We start from the raw sequence: 18,391 nt of genomic DNA, 5'->3' as shown, positions 1-18,391 counted from the left end.
ACTTCAAACACTATACTTACCCTCGTGAAGCCAGCAGAAATGAAGGGTAATATCGAGGATTCTTCACGATCTGCATGCCTTAAAAGGAGAGGAAGAATGGACAGATGTCAGACATTCATTTTTCTCCCAGCTAAAAATGTTAGCATCTGCAGTCTGCTGTCAAAGGACACTATGCAAATAAGGTGCATGAGATGTCTGTCATGGCCGTAATCCAGCAAAGGTCACATAGGCATGCATCCTGCTGGATTCCATGAGAACTTCATGTTTTTTTTAAATCTACGTATATATCTAAACATGCACATCCTGCTTCCCAGTTATAGCTCCCTCCTGCAAGTCTGAAAGAACATTATTACAACCATAGCTGTAAAAAAAACACATGCTGCAAACAGTAAGTGTGATGCAAGGACATGCAGAGCAAATGCCCTGGCGAAATCAGCCACCATCTACTTAAAAACTTCCTCCATTCCATATGGAAAGGTCCGAACCGAGGCTGAGGAACCTGTGGCTCTTCAGATGTTGCTGGACTCAAACTCCCATCAGCCCCAGATAGCATAGCCAGTGATCAAGGATGATGGGAGTTGTAGTCCACCAACATCCGGATGGCCATAAGTTCCCCATCCCTAGTTTGTATGTTTTAGTTACAGCTAGGGATGTAAGTAGGAATCTTTTCTGGTTCCATCCTATATTTTTTGCATGCAACATTGTTTCTCTTCTGCTGCAGTGCGTCTTCCGCCAAAAGCTACATTATTCATCTTGCTGTCCACTGTGGCAAAACTATGTAACTGTTGTTCTTTATCAAAACAAAATAGAAAATTCTTTCCAGTAGCACCTTAGAGTTGTTCTTTATGTAATTAACTACAAAAATTATGTTGTCATTACATTAGTCGACTCCGTTAATTCCAGTGCAAAAGAAATACAATGCAAATTTTGGGGCGGGGTGTGTGTGTAATTGATTAAGTATCATTTGCGGGTGGAAAGCAAAGACAGCAGCAAATTCTGATTGTATTCGGGACATGGGAAGCACATGCGACACTGGCAATTTCCACTCCTCTTTCCATCAGGAAACAGCCCTAATTAACCTGCCTATTTTTTCCCCTTAAGAAGTGTTGAACACCGTGTGTTCTTTTTAATTTATTTTTATTCAGGTTATTTAAAAGCGAATATAAACAATTTGATAAAATTTGTAAAAGTGGTTTGCGTCAGTGACGGTTCCAGGTTTTTTAGGTGGGTCGGGGGTCGGTAGACTAAGGCATCCTCAACTGAGCTCCCTCGCAAGGAATCTATCCCATCTCACCGCCACTGTTGCCAACTGCAGATTCTCCATCTCACTATGGCCAACCAGATACCTACAGGAAAGCTACAAGTAAGACATGGTGCCACAGTGCTCTCCCTGCTTGAGATTCCCAGTACTGCTTCCATTCATTTGTTCACTGGTTTGTGGGACGAGGTCACTAGCATTACTCAAGCCAATGTTGAAGCCTAGAGGGCGCCCTTGGCCAAAACAGTCTTGCTTCCCTGTGGGACCAGAATCCTAGTGGTGAAGGAACCGAGAGAGAGTTGAAGGCCCTTATTCAAAAGCCCCCCCCCAACACTTTCAAGATTTTGGGGTACAGTGTTCAATCCCCCTGCCAAGTTATAGAGGTGGCTCTGGTGCCATTATGTGTGGTTTTACACATTGCAGAATGGGCCGTTTTCTTGAAATCTCCCTTTGGGGGGGCATCATTTGCCACAGAAATACAACCTGCCCCCAAGTCCATGTTCAGTAGCTGTACTGCCTACTAACACCACAAGTTAAGGTGGGAACGTGATAAGAGGTGCTCAAGGCTATGTGCAGTGTGGAGAAAGTGACTAGAGAGAGGAGCACATGGATGCTCAACGGAGTTGGGAATGAGGCAGATGTAGAACTTACAATGGCATTATTCACAGCAGCAAGGCTAGTAGCAGTCGGACATTGGGAATCCCCAGAGACACCAGATATCATGCAATGGTAAACGAAATTCTGGAATACAGGCAGGGGAGGGTCTCCTCGTGAAGGATGAGGACTCCCCACTTACATAAGGGTGCTACCCACTCATGCACATTTCACTTACATGCAGGGGGGGGTGTGTGGCCTGAACATTACCCCCGCATAAGTGGGGAGTCCCCCATATAGCTTTTTGACAAAGTCAATATATTATAAAAGGTGCAAAGAAGATTGAGCTGGTCAAAGATTTATTGAGAGATGGTGCTTGTTTATTAATTTCTGGAGCTGGAAATGTCACGACAACCTTCAACAGCCATGTTCAATTGAATTTAAAGTGATCTGAAGTGTCAATAACTTTACTGTGCAATCCTAGCCACCCTAAAGTAGGTCCTATTGAATTTAATGGGGCTTACTCTCAGGTAACCAGAAAGATATGGAGGTCTCATACACCCCAGGTAATGTGGTTGCTGACCTTGAGCCAGACATCCTGGAGAGTGAAGTCAAATGGGCCTTAGAAAGCCTTGCTAACAACAAGGCCAGTGGAAGTGATGATATTCCAGCTGAACTATTTAAAATTTTAAAAGAGGATGCTGTTAAGGTGCTGCACTCAATATGCCAGCAAGTTTGGAAAACTCAGCAGTGGCCAGAGGATTGGAGAAGATCAGTCTACATCCCAATCCCAAAGAAGGGCAGTGCCAAAGAATGCTCCAACTACCGCACAATTGCACTCATTTCACACGCTAGCAAGGTTATGCTTAAAATTCTACAAGGCAGGCTCAAGCAGTATGTGGACCGAGAACTCCCAGAAGTGCAAGCTGGATTTCGAAGGGGCAGAGGAACCAGAGACCAAATTGCAAACATGCGCTGGATTATGGAGAAAGCCAGAGAGTTCCAGAAAAACATCTACTTCTGCTTCATTGATTATGCAAAAGCATTTGACTGTGTCGACCACAGCAAACTATGGCAAGTTCTTAAAGAAATGGGAGTGCCGGATCACCTCATTTGCCTCCTGAGAAATCTCTATGTGGGACAAGAAGCTACAGTTAGAACTGGATATGGAACAACTGATTGGTTCAAAATTGGGAAAGGAGTACGACAAGGCTGTATATTGTCTCCCTGCTTATTTAACTTATATGCAGAATACATCATGCGAAAGGCTGGACTGGATGAATCCCCAACCGGAATTAAGATTGCCGAAAAAAATATCAACAACCTCAGATATGCTGATGATACTACCTTGATGGCAGAAAGTGAGGAAGAATTGAAGAACCTTTTAATGAGGGTGAAAGAAGAGAGCGCAAAATATGGTCTGAAGCTCAACATCAAAAAAACTAAGATCATGGCCACTGGTCCCATCACCTCCTGGCAAATAGAAGGGGAAGAAATGGAGGCAGTGAGAGATTTCACTTTCTTGGGTTCCATGATCACTGCAGATGGTGACAGCAGTCACGAAATCAGAAGACGCCTGCTTCTTGGGAGAAAAGCAATGACAAACCTAGACAGCATCTTAAAAAGCAAAGACATCACCTTGCCGACAAAAGTCCGTATAGTTAAAGCTATGGTCTTCCCAGTAGTAATGTACGGAAGTGAGAGCTGGACCATAAAGAAGGCTGATCGCCGTAGAATTGATGCTTTTGAATTATGGTGCTGGAGGAGACTCTTGAGAGTCCCATGGACTGCAAGAAGATCAAACCTATCCATTCTCAAAGAAATCAGCCCTGAGTACTCACTAGAAGGACAGATCCTGAAGTTGAGGCTCCAGTACTTTGGCCACCTCATGAGAAGAGAAGAATCCCTAGAAAAGACCCTGATGTTGGGAAAGATGGAGGGCACAAGGAGAAGGGGACGACAGAGGATGAGATGGTTGGACAGTGTTCTTGAAGCTACTAACATGAGTTTGGCCAAACTGCGAGAGGCAGTGAAGGATAGGCGTGCCTGGCGTACTCTGGTCCATGGGGTCACGAAGAGTCGGACACGACTGAACGACTGAACAACAACAACAACAACACTCTCAGGTAAGTGAAATTAGGGTTGTAGGCCACGCTGGTTTTCAGAACTATAGGCTTACAACCACAAAATTTGCATTCACAGATTCTTTTACATGTGAACATAAAAAACATAATGGGAATTCTCATTTACCTCCTCACTACACCAATGATAACAGTGTTTTCGGACGGCTTTCTTGTTCTAATGGACCTTTAAAAACAAATGGGGAAATCAGAACAATAAATTCCACAGTACATCTTGAAGCAAGCACGACAATGTTTATTTTTTTTCCATTAACAGATGTTTAAATAACCCCCCCCCCCACTGAATCTTAACTACTGATTTGAAAAGCTTTCCTCAACGTGGTTTCTTCCAGATAACTTGGATCACAACTCAAATCAGCCCCATAAAAGCCACTAATTCAGAATAAAAAGGTCAAATATCATCAAAACGTAATCACATATTTGAAAATGAAGATTGCTAATTTAAATTTATTTCAACAACAGTTTTAGACTGTTTAACATTAACATACCCAAATAGCATAGGCAGGGGAAAAGATCGTAATATAAAATTACATTATACTAAGGTAAAGGTAAAGGACCCCTGGACAGTTAAGTCAAGTCAAAGGCGACTATGGGGTTGTGGTGCTCATCTTGCTTTCAGGCCGAGGGAGCCTGCGTTTGTCCACAGACAGCTTTCTGGGTCATGTGGCCAGCAGGACTAAACCGCTTCTGATGCAATGGAACACCGTGATGGAAACCAGAGCACATGGAAATGCTGTTTACCTTCCCACCGCAGTGGTACCTATTTATCTATTTGCACTGGCGTGCTTTCGAAATGCTAGGTTGGCAGGAGCTGGGACAGAGCAATGGGAGCTCACTCTGTCTTGGGGATTTGAACCGCTGACCTTCTGATTGGCAAGCCCAAGAGGTTCAGTGGTTTAGACCACAGTGACAACCGTGTCCCTTATACTATAACAGGGGTGGCCCAACTTCCAAGAGTTTGCGATCAACTCACAGAGTTAAAAACTGGGAGTGATCTACCCCAGTTCAAAGTTGTTGAGCTTTTTTTAGGAAGAAAAGCCCTGTTTCTTTTGGGGGGGGGGGCTCACGTGAAAGTTGTTGAGCATCTTTAGGGAAGAGGAAAGCGAGGTTGAGCTTTTTTAAGGAAGGGAATCCCTATTTTTGGTGGTTCAGATCATTTTAGGGGTGCCGGGCAAAGATGTTGCTTCTTTGGGGGGAGGTACTGATCTACTGGTGATCTACCACAGACGTACAGTGATCTACCAGTAGATCACGACCTACCTGTTGGACATGCCTGTACTTTACTTTACTTTACTTGTAGTAACACCTCAAACTTAGACCAGTAGCAAATTGGAAACCATTGCAGATCTCTGAGCAAAGGTGTTACTAAATGCTGACAAGGTCTCAGTCCTGTCAGGAATCATGTTACAGCTTCTGGATCAAGCCCAAGGGAAGCCCCGCATAGAGTGCATTACAGTAGTCCAGTCTTGAGGTTATCAAACTTGGAGCTGAAATGTATCAATATATTCCCCCCCCACACACACACACACCAAGCGCCTAGGGCAGAGCACTCACCTGCATAGAGCCTCTGCATCAAAGTATTTCGAATGCCTATGATCAATAATGATGATTTCATGGTGTTTCTCCAGAAAGCACTCGAGAGCAGATTCCGGCGTCCTGGCAATGTTACACCGAAATCCAGCTTTCTCACATGCCCAGCAGAATCCATTACTCTGGTTGTCTTCTTTGGCAAACACTAGAAGTACCTAGGCTCAAGGAAAAGAGAAGGGGAGTAAGCGTTTTTCATTCCACACACACAAACACATATATACAGTCGTACCTTGGAAGTCCAACGGAATCCATTCCGGAAGTACATTCGACTTCCAAAACATTCGAAAACCAAAGCGCGGCTTCTGATTGGTTGCAGGAAGTTCCTGTAGCCAATCGGAAGCCGCGGAAGCCCCTTCGGGTGTTCGGCTTCCAAAAATAGTTCGCAACCCGGAACAGTCACTTCCAGGTTTGTGACGTTCGGGAGCCAATACGTTCGAGAACTAAGCTGTTTGACTTCCAAGGTACGACTGTATGTCAGTCACATCAGAGAGAGAGAGAGAGAGAGAGAGAGAGAGAGAGAGAGAGAGAGAGAGATGGAGGGAGGGAGGGAGGGAGGGAGGGAGGGAATGAGAGAGTGTAAGCAATTGGAGGAAAAGAGATGCACAGGTTTAACTGACTCATTCGCAACTCCAGCATTTCATTGTAATGTGAGCTACATTTCTTTCCCATCTTTCCTCCAAGGAGCTCATGGTGGCAGACATAGTTCTCCTCCCCATTTTATCTTCACAGCAACCCTGTGAGGTAAAGGTAAAGGGACCCCTGACCATTAGGTCCAGTCGTGTCCGACTCTGGGGTTGCGGCGCTCATCTCGCTTTACTGGCCGAGGGAGCCAGCGTACAGGTTCCGGGTCATGTGGCTAGCATGGCAAAGCCACTTCTGGCGAACCAGAGCAGCGCATGGAAACGCCGTTTACCTTACCACCGGAGCGGTACCTATTTATCTACTTGCACTTTGACGTGCTTTTGAACTGCTAGGTGGGCAGGAGCAGGGACAGAGCAACAGGAGCTCACCCTGTCACGGGGATTCGAACCGCTGAGCTTCTGATCAGCAAGCCCTAGGTTCTGTGGTTTAACCCACAGTGCCATCCGCGTCCCCCCTGTGAGGTAGCTTGGGCTAAAAGACAGTGACTGGCCAAGGCTTCGTGGCTGAGTGGAGATTTGAACTCTGTCCTTCCAGGTATTAGTCTTTCCTTTTATATATTGTTTTGTTTCGTTTTATATATCGCCCTTCATCATAAGATCTCAGGGCAGTTCACAGAATAAAATTCAGGATAAAAACAAGTAAATAATTAAAAACAAAACAGCAAAACACTAACAACTCACCCTTTCCCACAGACACATTGCAAAGGCTGTAGAATATTAATCAGCCACAGACTTGGTTTTTGCCTGATACTTAAAAATATATAATGAAGGCGCTTGGCGAACCTCCCTGGGAAGAGCATTCCATAAACGGGGAGCTACTACAGAGAAGGCCTGTTCTCATGTTTCCACCTTCCAGACCTCATTTGGAGCAGGAACACGAAGAAGGGCCTCAGATGATGAAAGCAGATCAGGGGTCAGCAAACTTTTTCAGCAGGGGGCCGGTCCACTGTCCCTCAGACCTTGTGGGGGGCCGGACTATATTTTGAAGGGGGAAAATGAACGAATTTCTATGCCCCACAAATAACCCAGAAATTCATTTTAAATAATAGCACACATTCTACTCGTGTAAAAACATGCTGATTCCTGGATAATCCGTGGGCTGGATTTAGAAGGCGATTGGGCCAGATCTGGCCCCTGGGCCTTAGTTTGCCTACCCATGGTTTATATAGTCCAACTGAGCTGCAAAATTCAGAGAAATGCAAATTCCGAAGGATGGTAGTGTTTTTCGTTTGTGGGCTTTTTCTGAAAGTGCAGATGAAGAAGAAGAAGAAGAGTTTGGATTTGATATCCCGCTTTATCATTACCCCGAAGGAGTCTCAAAGCGGCTAACATTCTCCTTTCCCTTTCTCCCTCACAACAAACACTCTGTGAGGTGAATGGGGCTGAGAGACTTCAGAGAAGTGTGACTAGCCCAAGGTCACCCAGCAGCTGCATGTGGAGGAGTGGGGAAGCGAACCCGGTTCACCAGATTACAAGTCCACCGCTCTTAACCACTACACCACACTGGCTCTCAAAGATGGGGAAGGTTCACCTTTAAATGTTAACTTAACCGACTTTCTCCTGTACCTATGCCTGCTCTCCACTCCCCCCCTTATAAACCTTCAACATCTAGCAATTGTAATTAAATACGGTCCCTTTTAACACTCCAGTTTACCCTTCTGAGCAATTCCAGGCATTCCAATGTGCTTACCCTTTGGATTAGGTTCAGCGGAATGCCTTTCACCAAATCTCCCCGTTTGTATTTAATGCATAATTTTATAAGAGAAAGAGAGAGGGACTTCAAATTTATTTAAAGCCCAGCTTCCATTTATAGCTTCCGAGGGAAATTGGGGGAAAACTCTTTGTTGAAAGAAAACCCCACCCAGAATCACTCTGCACTTTAATCTATATTTAGTGAAGCAAATTTAGGACAAATCGGATGAAGGATGAGCATTTTGGTACCCAACCAAATCCCTCCCACCAAGCAGAAACATGGAAGCCTGGGGAATGCTGCTCTGCAGCAAACTTTTGGCAAAGTTTCTGAATGAACATACACAGCTCAAGAGCAGGTAGCTTGAGAGACTGACTTATCCCTTTTCTCCTGAAAGTCTCAAAGATCTCAGAAGCTCACTCTGCAATAACGCAGAGCAGGGGCTTTGCTATGGCTGCCCCCGTTATGCAAAAAAGCATCCCTGTTGAAATATGACAAGTGCCTGTGACCGGCACTCACCAGAAACAATTCAGAACATTTTTGTTGTTTGTGTAACGACAACGGCTAGGATTCCCTACGCACAAAAACGGAAGGAAGAAGAAGTTCACACCAAAGAATGATGGATAAGGTGATTGATTATGCAGAATTGGCAAAGTTAACAGTCAGAATAAGAGAATCTAACAAGGACTGTTTTGTGGAAGAATGGAAGCCCTTTTTGAACTATTTAAGGAAATATTATAGTCTAAAGAATTCGCAAGGAGGATTTGAATTATAAGCAACTGAAGGAATTAGAGAATGCAGCATTGATGTGTTGGTATAAGAAATAGAATGCCATGCGCAGCAGAGAGGAAGAAATTAAAATACCATGAAAATGGGGCATTAAGTTGAGAAAATACAAATTTGTTTGTATTGAAGTACTGTATAAATGTTACATTTTGGAGCGAGAGGCAAGCAAACAATCGGGTCGCAGGGGTGAAGGGTAGCGTGTGGGAAATTGGAACCAAGGTCTCCTCAGTTTTAGTCTGGTGCTGTAACCACTAGCTGCTCTGACCACCTGGCCACAATAGCTCAATGTTAGGATAGTTTTCAGTTTTACTGTTCCATGCATTGCTATTTGGCCTTGGTCTCTCTGTTGCCATCGTGCCCTGCTATGAGCGCCCTTGGGCAGCATTTGCAGTTTATATATGTGGGAAATAAACAAGATTTTAGGTTGGCACGGCTTACCTGAAGTTGATCTTGGTGGAGTCTCATCGGCCCAAACTGCACATCTGTTCCCGCTGCCTACAAACAAGAAGATGGGCATTTTAAACAATTCTATACTGCATGTGGGCAGAGAAGAAAAATTACCATATTTTCCTGGCAGGAAAAGAGAGAGAGAGAGAAAGAGAGAGAGAGAGAGAGAGAGAGAGAGAGAGAGAGAACGCCCCGCCCCCCATTTCAGAGAAACAGTGTAGGCATTATATGTCAGACTGCATATGGGAATTTACCATCAGCGTAGAAATGACAAGGTGACAAATTAACTGATGGATCTCCATTTGCCATTTCTTGTGGAAAGCTCATGCAAATGTGCTCTGCACTCTCAGCAACAGCACTCCACTGTGTTGGATGAGAGCTTTCTGAATAGTGAATTCTTCTTTTTTTAAAAAAAGTAAAGGATACAGAACCACTTCCAAACAGAGTAAACAAAGGGTTTGATTTACAATTTGGATTTGCTCTTTGATGCTCTGGAGCAGGGCTTTTTTTTTCAGGAGGGAACACGCCGGAACTCAATTCAGGCACCTCTCAGGTGGGTGCCATCGCCATTCTAGGAGAAAGAGGGAGGCATTCGTGGCGAGTTCCGGCACCTCTTTTTCTAGAAAAAGAGCACTGCTCTGAAGGGTACCACAACGGCCAGCTGTGGACAACTTCAAGCCACCGCGATCCCTTCTTTCCCTTTAAACCAGAGTGGCCCATCCCATTTCGCGGCCTGAGGGAAAACGGGAAGGTGCCATTTCCCCACTGCCTTGCATAACAGGGTCACGTGGCGGCAGTGATCACGGCAGACAATATGGAGCTCCATGAAATCTCACGGCAGTTCTGCAAGATCTCGCCGGGGGGGGGGGGAGCCACCACACGGCCCCAGTAGTGGCCGCAGGTGCGAGTGGAGTGCCAACCCACAGAATCCCACTGCCTGAGGCAGCCGCGTCAGCTTGCCTCACAGGTGGGCCGGCCCTGTAGATAGGCGACGCCTTCAAATGGAGGCCTGTGCTTCTGACAGTTATTCAAGAACATAAGAAGAGCTTGCTGGATCAGGCCAGTGGCCCATTGAGTCCAGCATCCTGTTCTCAGAGTGGCCAACCAGATACCCAGGGGAAATCTGCAAGCCGTACTTGAGCACAAGAGCATTTTCTCGCAACTGGTATTCAGCATTACTGCCTCCAACCATAGAGGCAGAACATAGCTATGAGGGTTAGCAGCCCCTGATAGCCTTATCATCCACGAATCTGTCGAATTCTCTTTTTAAAGTCATCCAAGTTGGTGGCTATCGCTGCCTCCTGTGGCAGTGAGTTCCACAATTTAACTGTGTGAACAAGCCCTTTCTTTTATACGTCCTGAATCTTCCAATGTTTCAACTTCATTGGACAAGTTCTAGCGTTATAAAAGAGGGAGAAAAACATTTTTTTCCGATCCAATTTCTCCATGCCACGCATAATTTTGTTTTCTTTCCACGCATAATTTTACAAACTTCTTTCGTATCATGTCAATTCTCGCCTTTTCTCTAAGCTAAAAAGTCACAAACATTGCAACCAGAGGACTATTCTGTGTAAGAAAGGAAACATGAGGTTGGGGGGGGGGGAGCAATAAATAAGTCAAAAATTAAATTGTTATAACGAAAGGGGGGGAAACCCGCTATTTAAAATCGCATAGGATTTTCTTTTACTCTCCAGCGCCATCTGGTGTTGCATATTTATAACACAGTCAATATGTTGCTTTTTGACTAAGGTAAACCATAGTCACCCTGAGGGAGCGCAATCTACCTCAGGAGGCAAACTGTCTTTTGCCTGGCCTAGGCTAGGAATAATTGCCTTTTAGCTCTGTTTGAAAACGAAACCGTAGAAAAGTATTTTGGCCTGGCTGTTAACAGATGTCTTCACACAAACACACACACACACACACAAAATGAACAGATTCTGATGACTATGAAAGTGGCATTTTTACAATGTTATTCTTCACAGTAAAACCACACTTTATGATCAGATTTAATCCTCAGCCATCCAGAATTTCTTCCAGTGAGTAATTTTAAAGAGCCAGCAGCCTATCCCACACGCCACATAAAGGCCTTTGAAAATTACACGGTTTCTCCATGGCTCTATTGCTCGAAGCTCAGTCCTTAAGACTCCTCAGATGCCCTTTAATTTATTACTTTGGATATCACCCATTTAATTTTAAATTTAAACCAAAGCTCCGAAAGAGAAAGGGGAGTGGTAAGATGAGTAGGGAAGCCAGCAAAAGTCTTGAGGAAGGAAAAAGGAGGAAAGCATTCACGGGGCTGTGCGTACTACGTATTTAAAATAAAAATCTGCACAAAGGTAGCCTCAATTGTGTGGCAACAGAAAAGAAAAAAGGATGGATTCTGTTCCTTGTCTAAATTAAGGAAACTAAGCCATTTCTCCTGTTTGGGTGTAATTACTCTCTTTCATGTGTAAAGCACAAAGTGGTTTGAAGGATGGTCAGGGCTAAGGACAGCGGAGAAATTAGATTCAATTAGCACTGAAAGGAATTTCACCATTTCTGAAACAATATGAGAACGAAAAATTGGTTTGCACTTATTTCATATTTACAATGCGATTCTCTAGCCAAGTAATATTTATGAGAATACATATACAGGATTTCCATGAGGGTTTTTTTCCCAATTAAAAATGTGGAGTGTTGAGAACTGACCTTAAGAGTGGAAAAATTAGTGAAACCGAAACTGACACATTCACTCATTCCTAGTCAGGGTCAACCCTGCAGCATGATGCAGCCTATAGTTGTTGTTTTTTTTAAGGTGCTGGAAACTGTAGATTTGTGAGAGGGTGAACTATAGTTCCCAAGATTCTTTGGGGGGAAGCCATGTTCTTTAAATGTAATTTTAATATATGGTGTACAATGAGAGACTACTTAAGTGCCATGGTTGACAGATGTGACGTCAGATATGTTGCCAACTGGACAATACAGCAGTGAACTGTAAGAGAAACGCAAAGATCTAAAGAGAGGCTATTACAGTCGTACCTTGGAAGTCTAATGGAATCCGTCCCAGAAGTCCGTTTGACTTCCAAAATATTCAGAAACCAAAGCACGGCTTCCAATTGGCTGCAGGAAGCTCCTGCAGCCAATCGGAAGCCCCGGAAGCCCTGCTGGATGTTTGGGTTCCAAAAGAACGTTCGAAAACCAGAACACTCACTTCCGGGTTTCGATCGTTTGGCAGTCGATTTGTTCAGGAGCCAGGACGTTTGAGATCCAAGGTACGGCTGGCTATATTTGTGGCGCGGCATCCCTTTTGCTTGGCTGGGCTGGATGAATCCCATACCGGAATTAAGATTGCCGGAAAAAATATCAACAACCTCATATATGCTGATGATACAACCTTGATGGCAGAAAGTGGAGAGGAATTGAAGAACCTTTTAATGAGGGTGAAAGAGGAAAGCGCAAAATATGGTCTGAAGCTCAACATCAAAAAAACTAAGATCATGGCCACTGGTCCCATCACCTCCTGGCAAATAGAAGGGGAAGAAATGGAGGCAGTGAGAGATTTCACTTTCTTGGGTTCCATGATCACTGCAGATGGTGACAGCAGTCACGAAATTAAAAGACGCCTGCTTCTTGGGAGAAAAGCAATGACAAACATAGACAGCATCTTAAAAAGCAAAGACATCACCTTGCCGACAAAGGTCCGTATAGTTAAAGCTATGGTTTTCCCAGTAGTAATGTACGGAAGCGAGAGCTGGACCATCAAGAAGGCTGATCGCCGAAGAATGGATGCTTTTGAATTATGGTGCTGGAGGAGACTCTTGAGAGTCCCATGGACTGCAAAAAGATCAAACTTATCCATCCTTAAAGAAATCAGCCCTGAGTGCTCACTGGAAGGGCAGATCCTGAAGTTGAGGCTCCAGTACTTTGGCCACCTCATGAGAAGAGAAGACTCCCTGGAAAAGACCCTGATGTTGGGAAAGATGGAGGGCACAAGGAGAAGGGGACGACAGAGGATGAGATGGTTGGACAGTGTTCTCGAAGCTACCAACATGAGTCTGACTAAACTGCAGGAGGCAGTGAAGGATAGGCGTGCCTGGCGTGCTCTGGTCCATGGGGTCACGAAGAGTCGGACACGACTGAACGTCTGAACAACAACAACAATCCCTTTTGCTTGGATTTATTTTTTATTCAGATTTGTCATGGCCAGTGGCTAGCACAATAGAGTTATTTGGATTGAACTTAACTCTTTAAGGAATTTCCTCTCAGTACTCTGACAAACCTTTTCTAGCTGCTACCTTTAAAATTGCAGCAATTGTCACCAGTTACGCTGAGGGGGCAATGCTTAAAAAGCTGGCTTCCAAACCCCTTGCTCCTCTACTCACACAACTATTGCTGAATTCACAGCAAGGCTTTGCAGCGCAACAACAACCCCCAAAGCAGTTTTTGTTCAGACGACAACAAAACTCTCCATTTCTTTTATTCCTGCAGGAAGATGAGTTTGCTGCTGTGAAATAAATGTTTTATTACCACTGCCTAACACAAAGGGGGTCTGAGTTAGCCAATCATTTCCTATGAAAGAGACCCGGAAATAGGAGACACGACTTGACCTAAATGATGTTAACTATGTCAGCGTATTTCAACCTTTTTTGGGCAAAGGCACACTTGTTTCATGAAAAAAATCACGAGGCACACCACCATTAGAAAATGTTTAAAAAATTAACTCTGTGCCTATATTGACTATATATAAAGTAATTCTCTTGAATTTTTCAATTTTTCCCACGGCACACCAGGCAACATCTCGCGGCACACTAGTGTGCCGCGGAACAGTGGTTGAAAAACACTGAACTATGTGATGCTTTAAAACAAAAACAAAAAAAACCCAGCACAACTTGTGTTACCAAATTGGCAAAGTCAGCAAAACGACACTGAAGGCATAAGGATTCCTCTTTTGATACGTCGTTTCTGACCAGTGAAATTTTCTGAAAATCTTTGTTGCTCTACAATATCTACAGCAGAACCTCCCCAAAATACTTACATATCCGAGTTTATATTTGGTCTGTCTGACATTTGAATTCAACAGTGACTGGTTTTGCAGGCTTGCTTTGGTTTTGCCTTGTTGCTAATTCTTTTCTAAGTTGCCAAGCTGAATTGGCCTGGTCAATGGGTGTGCTTAGCCTCTTGTCTTGGGTCATCTCCAGACTGCCAGTATTATGTGGTGCGGCTGCAATTGCATACCGGAAATTTTGGTTTGTGCAATCAAAGCGGACTAAAGCATTCTGGTGCAACAAATCTACTTTTATTTTTATTTTTAAAAACATGGGTTGGTTTTGTTTTGTTTTTGTTTGTTTTTTGAAGTTAGGAAAACGATGTGTAAACACACTAAAAAGTGTGGGATAAACGGCTCATGGCAATACATGGGTGCACCACACAAACAAATCAGATGAAATCAGGATGAATGTTCATTGTTATATAACCTCCTCACAGGCAGATTGGAATGAATGGTCCATAAAGTCTGTGCACGCACCACACCAGGGGCCAGCAAACGTTTTCAGCAGGGGGCTGGTCCACTGTCTCTCAGACCTTGTGGGGGGCCGGACTATATTTTGAAGGGAAAAAATGAACTAATTCCTATGCCCCACAAATAACCCAGAGATGCATTTTAAATAAAAGCACACATTCTGCTCACGTAGAAACACGCTGATTCCCGGACCATCCATGGGCCGGATTTAGAAGGCGATTGGGCTGGATCTGGCCCCCAGGCCTTAGTTTGCCTACCCATGCACCATACATTTAAAGCATATGGCTTCCTGTATAGAATCCTGGTAACTGTAGTTTACCCCTCACACAGAGCTACAATTGCCAGCAGCCTGAACAAAATACAGTTCCTAGGCTTCCTTGGGGGAAGCTATATGCTTTAAATATGCCTTAAACGTATGGTGTGTATGCAAAGACTGGACATGGTCTAATTTCTGCATAAGCTTTGTGCAAGCAAACCAGGATGAATGGTCAATAAATCTGGAGGAGACCCAGGACGCTCCTTGGCAGCTCATGCACCCAAGAGGAGCAACACAAGAAGAGACAGATTTCTGCCGTCTATGGAAGAAGAAGAAGAGTTTGGATTTGATATCCTGCTTTTCACTACCCGAAGGAGTCTCAAAGCGGCTAACATTCTCCTTTCCCTTCCTCCCCCACAACAAACACTCTGTGAGGTGAGTGGGGCTGAGAGACTTCAGAGAAGTGTGACTAGCCCAAGGTCACCCAGCAGCTGCATGCGGAGGAGCGGAGACGCGAACCCGGTCCCCCAGATTACGAGTCTACCGCTCTTAACCACTACACCACACTGGCTCTGGAAGGGATCCCCAGCCCCATGCCAGCTCTAGTTCCTAGAGAAGAGGCGTCTTTGTGTTTCCAAAACTCACCAGTGCACCTTCCGACTAGTCCATGTTGCCAGTGGCCATTTTGAAATCCTCACATTGTAGGGAATTCAAAATGGAGCCTCAGCAAACTGGTTTGGGGAAGAGGCCAGTGAGTGGTGGTCAGCGTCGCCCCATCTCCCCAGCCCCCAGTTTTCAAAATTTGAGTGGAGTATATTTTGAGTGGAGTTTATTTTGCTCCTTCCTTTAAAAGGCTGAAAGGTTTCTTTGGGGAACTTTTAGCCAGCTCTAAACTGAGGAGCGCCTTCTCACGTCTGAAGGTCCAGGTTTGAGTCTTGGAATCTTCACCTAAAGGATTTCTGGTCTGGGAGGAGACTTTTCCAGAATTGCTAGCACATCAACCCTTTTGGTCTGTTCCCACTTCCTCACCACGTCACATATTTCCCTCACAACAACGTTGACTTTTCCATCCTTCGTGCACACGCCCCCCCCCCTACTTATTAAGGATCCTGTGAGCAAGCTCGTTGGAGGCTTTTATTCTGTGGAAAGAGAAACCATTAGCAGAATTTTTCCTCCTCCAGGAGCTAGTGCTCTGACTGAGTGACACGGAATGACTCATGGCACAGAGGAGAAACCTGAAGTGCTTTTGTGGGTTATGCCAGGTCAGTGTCTAGTTTGTTTGCCCTTTGATTCCGATCAGTCACACTCCTTGGGCCCTGTCTATTTTAGGATTCTTTCCAATGTGTGTATGTTTTTAAACTTAGCAAATAACATATCTCCTGGTATTTGAAACTGTTGGAGGGGATATGGAATTCTGCAAATGTGATATATAAGCATGGATACGTTACAGGGGAATACCTAGTGGAGTCCGCTGTTATCCAAATATAGACCAAAGCCTCCTCCTCCATCTCATCAACCATCACACCAAATGGTGTGGCGATATCTTTAGAGGTGTCCAAGTCAGTAAACTCTGGAATGATTCAGTCTGCCATCTTGACTGAGGGGCAGTTTAGATTTTTTTGGAGCAGGGGGGAGAAAAAGATACAGAAGTTGACTTCTGATGGGGCCCCCACGTATATCCATGTGCCCCAGGGGGCAGTGCTGGGTAGCAACAAAGCTGCTGGGTTGGGATGCCACCATTTCCATTTCCCACAATGCCCCAAGACAGAGTCGCTCCAAGACACTGTGGGAGATTAAAAAGTCAGCCACTGCTCTCCTCCTTTCTTATGGTTCTTTATCTTTAAACCATCTTTAAACCAGGTAACCTTTCAAAGAGAGAACTGTCCTCTTACAGCCCTTCATAGAATAGCAGGAATGGGGGAATCAATGTCCCTCAAGATGTTGTTGGACTCCTGCTCCCAGCCACCCAAAACAATATGGCCAAGTGGTCAGGGATGATGGGTGTTGAAGTTCTGCAACATCAGGTTCTCCATCCCCGAGACAGAGGGCTGTCTTCTGTTAAGAGGAACATATGAGACCATACTACCTGGAGAAGCCATGGACCTTCTGCCTGCCTGCAAAATATTTGCTCTACCACTGAACTACGGCCCCCTTGTGTCTTCCATTTGAGCAAAGTAAAGGTGAAGCGATCCCTGACCATTAGGTCCAGTCGTGGACAACTCTGGGGTTGCAGTGCTCATCTAGCTTTATTGGCCGAGGGAGACGGCGTACAGCTTCCGGGTCATGTGGCCAGCATGACTAAGCTGCTTCTGGCGAACCAGAGCAGCGCACGGAAACGCCGTTTATCTTCCCACCGGAGTGGTACCTATTTATCTACTTGCACTTTGAGGTGCTTTTGAACTCCTAGGTTGGCAGGAGCAGGGACCGAGCAACGGGAGCTCACCCCGTAGCAGGGATTCGAACCGCCAACCTTCTGATCAGCAAGCCCTAGACTCTGTGGTTTAACCCACAGCGCCACCCGCGTCCCATTTGAGCAAAGGAATGCTTAAAAGATACTGAAATCTGCGTTGTTATTTTTGTCATCGCAAGCGTTTAACGGAACCACTACCAAGCTCACAGGATAATCCTTGAGAGTATCTTATTTCATTATGGGTTTGTGTGTTTTTTTATAGCCATACACAAAGCATCAGTCAAAGTAACACACTGCTTCTGGCTTGTTTTCAAATACTACTGCTGCTATACACTGAGCACTTTACAGTTCCTGATCTGGCTTCTCACCTCATTTACAACAGCGGGTAAACCACAGAAGCGCAATTAACACTGATGGGTTTACAGCTTTCTGTTGATATAGAGTAGTGTAAAGAAGAGTACAAACCAGCTCCTTGCTCATACTCCTGTGGCAATTTGGAGCCAAGTGTAATCAGAAGTTGGAACAGCCAAGGAACAAAGAGTCCCTAAGATGTTTTGACTTTTACTCTCAAGATTAAAAAGGGACAAAGGTAAGAGCTCTCGAATAAATCATACTGAATGCTGTCGGTTATTTGTTAAAGACGGGTCTCTGAAAATCCAGCTCAGATTCACAGAGCAATCCTAAATAAAGAAAGCTGGTGCAATGTAGGCTGGCATAATTCATGCCAACCAAAATTACACCTATCCCAAACTCCATTTAGGAGCCTCTCGTGTGGCAGGTGAGTGTGGGCCCACGCTTTAAGTATTGGGCCCAAGGTCATGTGCCCAAGATGAACAGGGTTTGGTTATAGGTGTCTCTCCTCACCCCATCCCAACCTTTTTGGTGACTTATGCCAGCTTAAATTACACCAATTTAAATTCTGCTGGCTGAGCCCAGAATAAACCAGCAGTGTTCCAGCTGAGCCAGGGTGCAGGATCAGAGTGCTGGTCCTCACAGAACCACAATTCACAAAGAGTTTTAACAATCAACCCTTCTCCCCAAAGAGCTCCAAGAATTGGAGCTCCATGAGAGGAATTGGGGT

At 44.8% G+C, this 18,391-nt stretch overlaps 1 protein-coding gene across 4 annotated transcripts in view; it reads right to left on the bottom strand.

The window, feature by feature from the left end:
- PDE8A (phosphodiesterase 8A) overlaps positions 1–18,391 on the bottom strand; it is a 165,522-nt gene that overhangs the window by 34,418 nt on the left and 112,713 nt on the right. For 3 of the 4 annotated variants that reach the window (XM_033166621.1, XM_033166622.1, XM_033166620.1), the window contains exons 2-5: positions 9,139–9,195; positions 5,548–5,738; positions 4,103–4,159; positions 21–78 (exon numbers count right to left, since the gene is read on the bottom strand). In XM_033166621.1, coding sequence (XP_033022512.1) covers positions 21–78; positions 4,103–4,159; positions 5,548–5,738; positions 9,139–9,195 — 363 coding nt within the window. Of the gene's footprint in view, positions 1–20; positions 79–4,102; positions 4,160–5,547; positions 5,739–9,138; positions 9,196–18,391 lie in introns of those variants that run through there. The other variant, XM_033166623.1, reaches the window with a different exon arrangement.

This window comes from Lacerta agilis, chromosome 13, assembly GCF_009819535.1.
Source record: "Lacerta agilis isolate rLacAgi1 chromosome 13, rLacAgi1.pri, whole genome shotgun sequence".
Taxonomy (NCBI): domain Eukaryota; kingdom Metazoa; phylum Chordata; class Lepidosauria; order Squamata; family Lacertidae; genus Lacerta; species Lacerta agilis.
This window is presented reverse-complemented; position numbering and strand designations above follow the sequence as displayed.